Here is an 11,743-nt window from a genome sequence, read left to right on the forward strand (position 1 = left end):
ACAGTTCCTTTCCTATCCCTGATTTGGAGATCCTAAGACTAAGCATATTATAAATAAGGCCTTTGTCTTCTAAATGTAGGAGATTATTTAGTCCTGTTAGCAAAGAAAAGAATGGGAGTTCAGGAGCCTTTCTTATCAAATAGGAAATCCAGATCTGGCAAGGGCACAGGTGAAGTACATGGTGGTGTCATTGGATGAACCTATTGCAGTTTCCTATAGGTTCACTATATTTTTCTGATGAAGGAAACTAATAGTGAAAGAAAGATTAAGATGTCAAACATCTTAATCTGTGACACTGGCTCTCTGAACTCTTCCCTCTGTCTCTCTTTAAATAAAGACAAAAATCTCAAGTGGTAGGAGACAGTGTTATTAAGCCAGCACTAAGCTAGCTTTGTCATTTTGTCTCTTTGCAGAAGTAGTGCCCTCTGCCTTCCTTCCCTTGTACTTTTCAAAGTTCTTTGACTTGTGGGTTAATTCTACCCATGTGTAATGAGGGCTTTACTCATAATCAGCTTTTTTTAAAAATATATTTTTTATTGATTCCAGAGATGAAGGGAGAGATAGTAACACCAATGAAGAAAGAGAACCATTGCTCTGTTGCTTCCTACATGCCCCACACTGGGGATTGAGCTCATAATGCAGGCATGTGCTCTGACCGGGAATAGAACCGTGACCTCCTGGTTCATAGGTTGATGCTCAAACACTGAGCCATGCCAGCCAGTCCTAATCTGGTGGTGTTTTTTTTAAATTTTCTTCCATCTTTATCCATTCTTTTCTATAATATCTAGATAAGAGAGGGAGGGAGGCAGGGAGAAAGAGAGAGATCTCCAAATATTTCCAACATTATTAGAATTTGAGCTAAAAATAAGCAGGCAGGGAATATGCCAGATCATTTCCTGGCACATCTTCCAATCTCAAGTGGCTGTTGTACCTGCCACACAGGGAGTTTCTAACCCTAGGTTTTTTCAGCCAACCCTTGGTGAAGCTAAGAACTAGCTTTCTACCTCATCTCTCTTACTACCATTCTTTTCCCCAGGCTTTGCTACCTCCTGTGCTTTCCTATAGGTCCACTATATTTTCTGATGAAGGAAACTAATAGTGAAAGAAATGCCTCCACCATGTCCTTCACCTGTGCCCTTGCCCGATCTGGCTCTCCTTTTCACAGCTGCTATTTCTTCTGCTTGCCTTTTCTCATATTCAAGTTGATGATGGACAAAGCCTGGTGCCAACACTCAGTCCTGATGGATTTGTGGTGCTAATTCCAACACTTGACATTGACAGCAAGCATGGCCCAGCCCAACTCAGTTTCTGTATCAAATAGCAAAAAGGTTTTAAATTTAGAAAGAAAGAATTTAAGGTTACAGGCAGCCTCATCCTGTATCTCAAACTCATTTTAAATAGGAAAGAATCACCTTTTGCCTTACTCTTTTTTTCTGAGGACAGAGGAAAGGGTACCAACACCAAAAAAGATGTGAGCTTTCTCTGCTCAGGAGCCAGAGGCATCAGACAGTGGAATGGTTTATCATTTCTCTCTTGCTGAGCTTACTCTTAATAACTTTTATTGATTGCTACCTTTTATTTCTGTCTCTAATCTAAAGAGACCTTTCTCCTTCATACTTTTTGATTCTTCTTACCAATAAATTCCAAAGAGAGAAAACAAAAATAAATAAATAAAGAAAAGGAATACAATAGAATGATGTGATTTATGTTTTTAAAAAGATTATTCTGCCTAATATATGGAGCCTGGTTGAGGTACAGGGGGAATAATGGAAACAGGAAGACCAGCAGAAGCTAGGCTGTGCTAAAAAAATTGATCAGAAGTGAATCTGGGATTTTATTTTGGAGACCAAACACAAATAGGTGTTGGGGGAAGGGTAAAGGGAAGAACTAAGAAAAGACTTCTAGATTGTTGAGTATTCAGGTGGAAAGTGGTACAGCTTATTGAAATCAAGATGATGAAGGGGAACATGTTGAGCATGTAAATGGAATTTTCTTTCCTGAACATGTATAGTTGATATGTTTATTAGATATAGAAATAGAAATGTCAACTGGAGATAAAGATAGAAATTCATCAGCATGTTGCATTTTTCAGTGTACTTCCCTCTCTGTCTCTGCCAGGAAAAGGGTAGATTGGGGTCTGCCTTTTTTGTACAGTGACTCCCTCTCAAAATTATGTGTTCAAAGAATATAATCATACCAGATAGAAAAAAAAGGAGGACGGCTTGCAGAGTTCTTTTGGGGGCAGTTAGATAATAAAGAGAAGGAAGGACATAAGGTGGCTCCCGAAGTAGTACCATTAGTTAATTTGTGAAAATAGGGGTGTGGTAATTTGCATTTTGGTCCCGATTCTTCATCCTTGTGTATATTAGACCCTTTGCCATGTGTCATTATAATGGCCTGCCATAGTGGTGCGCATATATCTGCTCCTTGACGGTGAGTTTCATCATGTGATCAGCTGGGGTGTGAGCAGATGTTATTTGAAGAGAAGCTTGAAAAAGCTCTTCCATAATTGGGCTTCCATTCTTCTGCATCTGCTATCATCATGAGAAGGACATGGTTGGCGTGGCCCACTGGAAGATAAAATACATGTTATGCAAAGGCATGACACCCCAGCTGGCCAAACTAAATCATGTAACAGCCAGCAAACCCTCAGACATTTGAGCAAATCCGACCAAGGTCAACATCTAGCCAACTTCCACTGCTCCCAGTCATGTGAGCAATAAACACTTATTTTGTAAGTTACTGAGGTTTTACCATTCTAACGCTACATAATTGATACAAGAAAGAACAGGATGGAATAGAGGCAAGGATTAGTCTGATTTTTTGACATATTGCATTTGAGATGGCTAGTGGCCACTGGATGTAGGACTCAACAGCCACTTAAGTTCTGTGAATTATCAGCATAGACATAGTCAACATATAAGTATGGATAAGATTATCCAAGGAATTATATATAGAATGAAAGGAGAAAATTCTGATAATGGCGCCCTAAGAAAGATCTGCTTTAGAAGGAACCATTGTGACTGAGAAGGAATGCTCAGCAGTATCTGGGAGAACCAGAGAAGAGTGGTGATGTGAAAACAGGAAACACTCATAAATGCAGAGAACCAACTGATGGTTGCCGAAGGGGAGGGGCGTTGGGGGACTGGGTGGAAAAGTTGAAGGGAATGAGAAGTACAGATTGGTAGTTATAAATAGCACGGGATGTAAAGTACAGCATAGGGAATATAGCCAATAATATTGTTGGAATTGCCAAATGCCAGGAGAGGTAAAGTAGACATCTTTATACTCATTTTACAAATGAGTAGGTCTGGATAGGTTAATTAAGTTTGCCACGTATGATCATACCAATTAGTAAATAACAGTAAGGGAACTAGAACCTAGGCCTTTTGATTTCTTTTTAACCCAAGGTGTTATCATTTTTATCATGTTGTCTTTCTTTAGTGCAGTGGTTCTCAACCTTCTGGCCCTTTAAATACAGTTCCTCATGTTGTGACCCAATCATATAATTATTTTCGTTGCTACTTCATAACTGTAATGTTGCTACTGTTATGAATCGTAATGTAAATATCTGATATGCAGGATGGTCTTAGGCGACCCCTGTGAAAGGGTCGTTCTACCACCAAAGGGGTCGTGACCCACAGGTTGAGAACCGCTGCTTTAGTGTGTACTTCTGATGTAAATATATTATTAAAGTGATTGTAAAATATTGTTTACATGTAAAATGTTAAGACAAGTGATAAAATTTTAACATTTAGAATTATATGAATATTAAAAATAGATATATAATTGGGCTTCCACTGAGATTATAATTTTGTTATGTTATTGAATGTTTCCTTCCATTATACATCAATTTTTCTATATCTGATAAATGCGTTTATATTTTGATTTCCTACATGCACTATGGATAGAAAAATGACTTTCCTCTCATGTTGAGTATCATGAATTGATAATAATAATGTTGAAATATTTTACAGAATGAACTTCATGAGCTAGAAAAACAAATAGCAACTGTTTCTGCAGAAACTAAAGAAACAGAAAGGCTAATTTATCAGCAAGATGTTGCCATAGAGAATAGCAAACTTCAGTGTGAAAACCTGGAAACACAAATCAAATCCTTACATACAGAAAATGTAAAGCTTAAATTTGATATAGAAGCAGCCCAAGAAGATTTCAAGGAACACGTGACAAAATATAATGAATACTATGCTAAAATTAAAGTGCATAAAGATAGCTTGGGGGAGGAAGAAAGCAAATGGCCATTTATGATTGAACTACGTGAAAAACAAGATCTTGTTAAAAAACTGAAGATAATGAAAGAGGAACTTAGGCAAGATCTCCAGAATCCAGAAGGAAACCGGATGAAACAAGTACAGGTTTGAAACATCACTTATTAAAACCTTTTCTATTCTTTTTTTCTTCTTTTTTAAATCCTCACCTGAGGACATGCTTAGAGAGGGGAGAGAGAGAGAGAGAGAGAGAGAGAGAGAGAGAGAGAGAGAGAGAGAGCAATTGCCTTCCTGCCTTCCTACATGCCCCAACCAGAAATTGAACCTGCAACCGAGATGTGTGCCCTGAGTGAGAATTGAACTGGCAACTTTTCTCTGCACAGGATGATGTTCAACCAACTGAACCACTCAGGCTGAGCTATTCTCTTTTTTCATGTACACTTATTAAGTGATAAATTTATCATTAACTTAACCAAGTACCCATGGCTGCTCTAATGAAATTCAGAAACTATTTTCACAACTTTAAAAAACTTGGATAAGCACATGAGTTATGTAACAACTATGCCACATGTGCAAATGCATAAAGAAAACATCCCCAAATTCCATGTGGACTAATACAAATGCATGGTAAAACAAAATCACAGTGAACAATTAATACATTTGTTGCAGAGAGTGTAACTCACAAAAATGTTGAAGCCCTAGCTTCCAAGCTAATGGATCCAGACCAATCCAAGACAATTTAGTATGCTTAATGCTGTTTTGCAAATAATATGAATTAATAATTGCAGCTTACACATTTTTCTATTTCTTTTACTATTCTTTGAAGACAGTGGGAGAGACAAACTTAAAATATCTATTATGTCTTGCTAGAGACTTACAAGTATCCTTTACACTGTTGCCGAACAATTGCCACTATAATTACCACTATCCTTTACGTGTTATTCCATTTGGATTTTCTAAATGCTCAAACATAATTTTTGTTTATTTGTATTATAGTTTTGTTTTTATTATTTGTTCCTATAGAAGGTAATATTCTAATTCTATTTATCAAAAAGAATTATTACGGCTAGTTTTATTAAATTATAGAAACACTGAAAATCTTGGCTTTATATTGATCATTCACAGTTTGACTTGTATGTATTAAATTTTATAAACATACAGGAAGACATTACAAAGCTAAAGGATAAAATCACAACTACAAAAGAATCTATCATTGAAAAAACTTGTTTTCTTGAGGAAGAAAATAAGACACATGAAAAATTAAGAAAAGAAATAGAGGTAAGTCTTGATCACCTGGATTTCAATGTTTTATGGAATCTTTTCTTAAACTTACATTATTTTCATACTTTCCACAGTTTATTCTCAATCCCCAAATAGCTAAAGAACAATAAAGAACTACATAAAGCATTAGAAAAGTCCAACACATCCTATATAATAAAAGCCTAATATGCTAAGTGTTTGGCCATCTGGTCGTCCATTCAACCAATCAAAGCATAATATGCTAATGATATGCTAAAGCCACTCAACCACTCGCTATGATGTGCACTGACCACCAGGGGACAGATGCTCAAAGCAGGAGCTGTCCCCAGCCTGCAGGCCTCGATCACCCAATTGGGACCTGCTGGCCAACCTCCTGGTCCTTCCCCCTGGCCAGCAGGCTCCGATCACCCGATGGAGAATGGGGAGCCGGGGGTGGGTGGCAGCAGACATGGGCAGCACCAGGCCAAGGCAGGTGTGAGTGAGCAGGGCCCTGATTGCCCAACCAGTCGCCCTACATGCAGAGGGCAACCAGTGTCAGTGGTGGGGGGCAGGGCCGACTGCCAGAAGCTGGGGAAGATAGGCCCTGATTGCAGGCCAGGCCTAGGGACCCTACCCATGCATGATTTTCATGCACCGGGCCCCTAGTTAATAGATAATTAGAGATAATTCCCTCATTCAAAGGTATTGAAATATGAATCTATTTAGACAAAGCAAGCACTCACTCCTATTTCAATCTGTCCTAAAATTATTCCAAATCTAATTCCATCAACAACCTGGTACCCAATTAATTAGAAAACAGGCTATTGAGTCAGAAAAGATGACCTTTCCTAGATATACATCAGTGACTCCTCAAAAGAGAGGAAAAAACAATGAAAGTCAGTACAACAAACCCCTCTGACTTCATATTTGCAAATATTGAGTCTAATTTTAAAAACTGATATACAAAATTAAAAGTGAGACCGCGTTTGGGATACCACTGATAGACTTCTGTAGTCACTATTGTTTAGATGAATGAAAATTAAAATGGAGAAGAATATGTTGTTAAGCTCAAATAAATAATTTTCACTCTTAAGGTATTAATTTGTAAAATAAAAAGATACATATCTTTAACTTGTTTGTGACTAGTTTGATACAATTAATAAGCATCTGAGTTACCATGGCCTGGTGGCTCAATTGGTTAGAGCATCATCCCAAGAGGTTGCAGGTTTAATTCCCGGTAAGGCACATATCTTGGTTGTAGATTCAATCCCCAGCTTGGGTGCCTTCAGAGGCAACGGATCACTGTTTCTCTCTCACATCATTGTTTCTCCCTCCCCTTTCCTCTCTCTATAAAATCAATAATAATAAAAAAACATATTCTTGGGTGAGGATGAAAAAGTCTGTATATTTATACTATAATAAAAATATTTAATCATACTCTTTAAATAGTGGAAGCAAATAGAGGTTGCATCACATACAAATGACAGCAAGTGAGCACCAAGTCTTTTAGTGCAGTATATTCTCCATGTTAAAACAATGACATTGTGTGTTTGTTACATATATGGAGAAATTGTAGACAATACAGAATTTAGCAACATATTTCACACAGTGTTCTTCTCAAAATAGGATAGCACTTTGATTTACAAAACTGTCTGATTTTATTTATGTATTCACTCATCAATTCATTCAACATATTTATTGAGTTCATACTATGTGTCAATTACTCTTTTAAGTGCTTACAATAGAGTATTGAACAAAATAAATTGATAAAAATCCCTGTTCTCAGGGAACTTGTGTTTTAGTTGGAGAGACAGACATAAAAAAGATATGTAAATAAGATACGTAGCATTCACTGTGGCTGGTGCTCTAGAGTCACACTAAGGGAACTTGTACATCTCTGTTCTGATCTGTTGTGTATGCATTTTGTACCTTAACCATTGAAGAAGAATTTCAGAAGAGGCTCATATGCAACCAAACACATTTATTGATTAACCAAAAAATTTTCCAATTATATATATCTATATATACATACATATCAGTGGATATATATCCTCTTGAATATATTCAGTGTATAAAAATATTTCAAATATAGCTTCATTATTTAATATAGTATTTCAGTTTATCCCATATTTATTTCTAATCCTTTTAAAGTCATTTTCTATTTGCCAACATACCAGCAGACCTAATTCACTAATTTGAGTAAATTATCTGAATTTGAAAAATTACCAAAAATTGAAAACTTAAAAAGTTGCATTAAGTTTATAGCAATTTATGTGAAGTGTTAGTTACAAGTTTTCACTTTGCTTTTATAACAATCTTTTGGAATGCTTTGAGTGTCTCTGTCCCAGTTCCCCTGCTTGCTGCAGAACTGTGCCTCAATACAATTGCTTTCCTTTGTAATCCTGTATGTTTTGTTTTATGCATTTAAAAGCATTATTCTGAGGCGTCTGTAGTCTTCACCATACTGTAAAAATGATCCATGGCAAAATAAAGGTACAAAAAATAAAAAGCCCTGCGCTAGGGAGGAGCTGGGAAAGAAAGAGGGGAAGTTTTCCTGGGGAAGAAATTGATAAGATTCAGCATGTAGTACAATCTGGGCCCCAATAACAGCTGAGAGAGAGAAAAGAGAGTCAGGTCAGGGACAGAAATTCAGAGCCTTGTCTCCCAGGCTATAAATTTACTTTTGACAGGTTATTTTTATTAATTTGGTGAATTGGTGTTTTGACAAATTGACCCCTATTTAAATTGACTTAGAACCACCCACCAGACTTACTAGAGCATTCTCTAATATATGTAAGAATGAAGAGAAAAGTTCTCAGCACCATTATTCTATCAACTGGTTTGAACATATATGTATATATGCATAACCCATGGACACAGACAATAGTGCAGTGAAGGCCTATGTGGTGGGGCAGGAGAAGGGTAGAGGGGTTTAATGGAGGACAGCGGGGCATCTGTAATATTTTAGACAATAAAAACAAATTTAAAAAAATAATAAAAGTGGGTGTTTTACTACAGTGAAATACCACTTCACACCCACTAAATGGCTATGATAAAAAATACAGATAAGTATTTTCAAGGATGTGAAGAAATTCAAACCCTCACATATTGATCATGGGAATGTAAAAATGGAAAACAGTCCATCAGTTCCTCAAATGGTTAAATATAGAGTTACCATATGACCCAGTAATTTCACTCCTAGTTATAAGCCCCAGAGAAATGAAAACATGACCACACAAAAACTTGTACATGAATGTTCATAGCAGCATTATTCATAATAAACAAAAAGTGGCCACAGGTGAAATACTCATTAACTGATAAAATGGGTAAGTAAGATATAGTATATTATGCAATATTATTTGGCAATAAAAGGAAATGGAGTACTGATGCATGCTAAAACATGGATGGCCCTAAAAACATTATGCTAAGTGAGAGAAGCCAGTCATAAAAGACCACATATTATATGATTCCACTTTATAAAATATCCAGAAAGGCAAATCTATATAAAGAGAAAGTAGATTAGTAGTTGCCTAGTGCTACGGGTAGGATGGGGAAATGGGAAGTCACTATTAATGGGTACCAGATTTCATTTTGGGCTATTGAAAATGTTCTAAAATTGGTTGTGGTGATAGCTAAACCCTGTGAATATACTAAAATCCATTAAATGGTACAGTGTAAAGGGTGGATTGTATGGTATGTCAACAAAACTGTTAAAAAAAGTTATTTGTAGAGCCAACACTAATCTCAGGAGTTATGATGACGTTTTTGCTTTCTTGTGCCTGGACACCAAAACCCTTATACTTTTCACAGTGCTTCATTGCCTTCCAGTGTCACATTGTCTGGCTCAACATACACAATGATCTACTTACTGACAAGGAATTGGACATTATATAGAACTTTTAGATCAATTAATCTGTTTCAGTGAACAACTAGATACAAAAAAAAAATTACTCTTAACTGGTAACTGCTTAATAAGTAGAAAGCACTTCATCACAGATGTTTTATTTAGATTCAAATCTCAAACATCATCACTTGTTTATTCTGAAACCTTGGTCAAATCATGTAATCTCTTTATCTTTTGTTACCTTTTACAAAAATGGGTATCATAATATGCACATCATAAGGTGTAATGAGAATTTAATTATATGCAAAAGGCTCTCAGCACACTAAAATATAATAAGGGTCAAGTAAAGCCCTGTTGATGTGTTTTCTTCTTTTCATAGGTACAAAATAAGAGATATGGTGCAATTCTTAAGCGTTTGCATTGTCAGCTGAACAAGCTTCAGTCAAATAGAAAGCAATGGCAGTGGAACATTCAACAACTAGAAAAAACTGCAGCTGAACTAAGAAAATGCATTGCAATGAAAGATTAACATGGCCGTAGGACAATGTAGAGCGCAGAGTATTGCCAAAAAATTACAGGCAAGAATGTTGAGAAATCATTCAAATTCTTGTTTCTAATTAATTAGTTTTTATTGAAGTATAGTTGACATACAATATTATATTTGTTTCAGGTGTGCAACACAGTGATTCTATATTTATATATCTTACCAATGAGCTTCCACTGTCAGAGGTCTGTCCTAATGGCAGATATATTTATCTTTTTTTAATTAGTCCTTCCACCCCTACAAATGATAGCAGTAGAAAGACAATAGGAATGCTTACAGAAGAATAGTAGATGACTCCATGAACCTTTTTTATGTATAAGATGTATTGTACTCATGAATGCCTGTTTATAAATTGTTGCTTTCACTATTATTTGAAGTAAAAATTTAGAAGAAATTCTTGAATTTATAATCATTTAAATTGTTAAAATATTTAAATGGTTGCCTTTTTCAAACTTTATTAAAACTTGTTTTTTTACTACTGCCTTCACAGCAGTCCATAAATATTAACATTTACAATAATATTATATGTTCAGTGCCTCAGGTATGTTTCTTAGTTTTTCTTCTTCATTCAGAAGCTGGCAATCATTTTTCTTTGTTATTAGATAATATATTTTTAGAGTGTTGCAAAGCATAATTTTTTTTGTTCATGTCTATAAATTATTTATTACTATTCTATGACTAAAATAACATTGTGTAAAGTAAACTTATAATCTCTTTAAAAATGTTAACCATTATAGACAAATGTTTTTATTTTTTATTTTTATTGAAAGGCAAATGCTATGTTCATGGCAGAAATCAAAATTTAATTTGTCCCTTGTAAGATAAAAGTGCTCCTTCTCATGGTCTTATTGAATAAAATTTTTAGGAACAAAAATAAAATATTAATTATTAAGTACATGGTTTTTATTGTTTTAAGAAATTCTATTTTTCAATTAGAGCTTACATTCTGTGTTACTTTGTATTAGTTTCAGGTGTATAGCATAGTGATTAAATAATCATATACTTTACAAAGTGTTCCTTTCTCTATATTTCCAGTATCCTGGAACCATACATAGTTATCTCAAGATTATTGACTACTGGAGGCCTGGTGCATGAAATTCATGCACGGGTAGGGTCCCTACATCTGGCCGGCGATGAGGGCTGATCTGTGGGGCAACCGGTGGGACGATCAGGAGGCCCCTGCTGGCACCTGCCTTGGCAGGCCTGGTGCTGCCTGCTTGCCAGCCCCACCCCCAATTACCCCTCCACTACTGCCGGTCACCTCCCTCTGCAGAAGGCAACCAGCAAGGCAATTTGGGGGTGGCGCCAGCCCACTTGCTGGATGGCCCCGCCCCCTGCTGCCACCTGTTTGCCAGCTGCCCCCCCCCCATCACCGTCAGTCACCTCCCTCTGCGGGGCCACCAGCAGGGTGATCAGGGGGCCCTGCTGGCACCTGCCTTGGCTGGCCTGGGGCCTGTGGGCTGGGGGCAGCTCCAGCATTGAGCATATCCCCTCCTGGTGGTCAGTGCACATCATAGCGGCTAGTTGTTCCACCTGTCATTCTGCCATTCAGCCGATTTTCATATTAGGCTTTTATTATATAGGATACTCCCTATACTGTACTTTATTGAATATATGATTTTCATATATTTGCTTTAGGATTTAATTATTTCAAGTCAACATCATTAAAATGATACCAAGGATATATAGAAGCCACATCAAGACTGGTAGGAAGGGCAGAAACATGAAAAGGGCTCACCCTGCTTCCACAGGTGGTGATAGACTTTGAAGGGATAGCTCAGTGGCAAAGGTCCCCATGAGGAGTGTAGGGTCTCAACCTCATGCCATCGACTCCAGCTCAGAGCACCAGAGCTGGGAACAAACACCCAGATATATCTGGCTGTGAAA

At 36.8% G+C, this 11,743-nt stretch overlaps 1 protein-coding gene across 6 annotated transcripts in view; it reads left to right on the plus strand.

Annotated features, from left to right (window-relative positions):
* Window positions 1–10,751, plus strand: part of CCDC122 (coiled-coil domain containing 122) — a 35,982-nt gene extending 25,231 nt beyond the window's left edge. For 5 of the 6 annotated variants that reach the window (XM_059684695.1, XM_059684697.1, XM_059684696.1 and 2 more), the window contains 3 exons: window positions 3,978–4,376; window positions 5,391–5,507; window positions 9,692–10,751. In XM_059684695.1, coding sequence (XP_059540678.1) covers window positions 3,978–4,376; window positions 5,391–5,507; window positions 9,692–9,841 — 666 coding nt within the window. In that variant the 3' untranslated portion in view covers window positions 9,842–10,751. The remainder of the gene's footprint in view (window positions 1–3,977; window positions 4,377–5,390; window positions 5,508–9,691) is intronic. The other variant, XM_059684701.1, reaches the window with a different exon arrangement.
* The last annotated feature ends 992 nt before the right edge of the window (window positions 10,752–11,743 follow it).

Source organism: Myotis daubentonii, chromosome 2, assembly GCF_963259705.1.
Source record: "Myotis daubentonii chromosome 2, mMyoDau2.1, whole genome shotgun sequence".
Classification (NCBI taxonomy): domain Eukaryota; kingdom Metazoa; phylum Chordata; class Mammalia; order Chiroptera; family Vespertilionidae; genus Myotis; species Myotis daubentonii.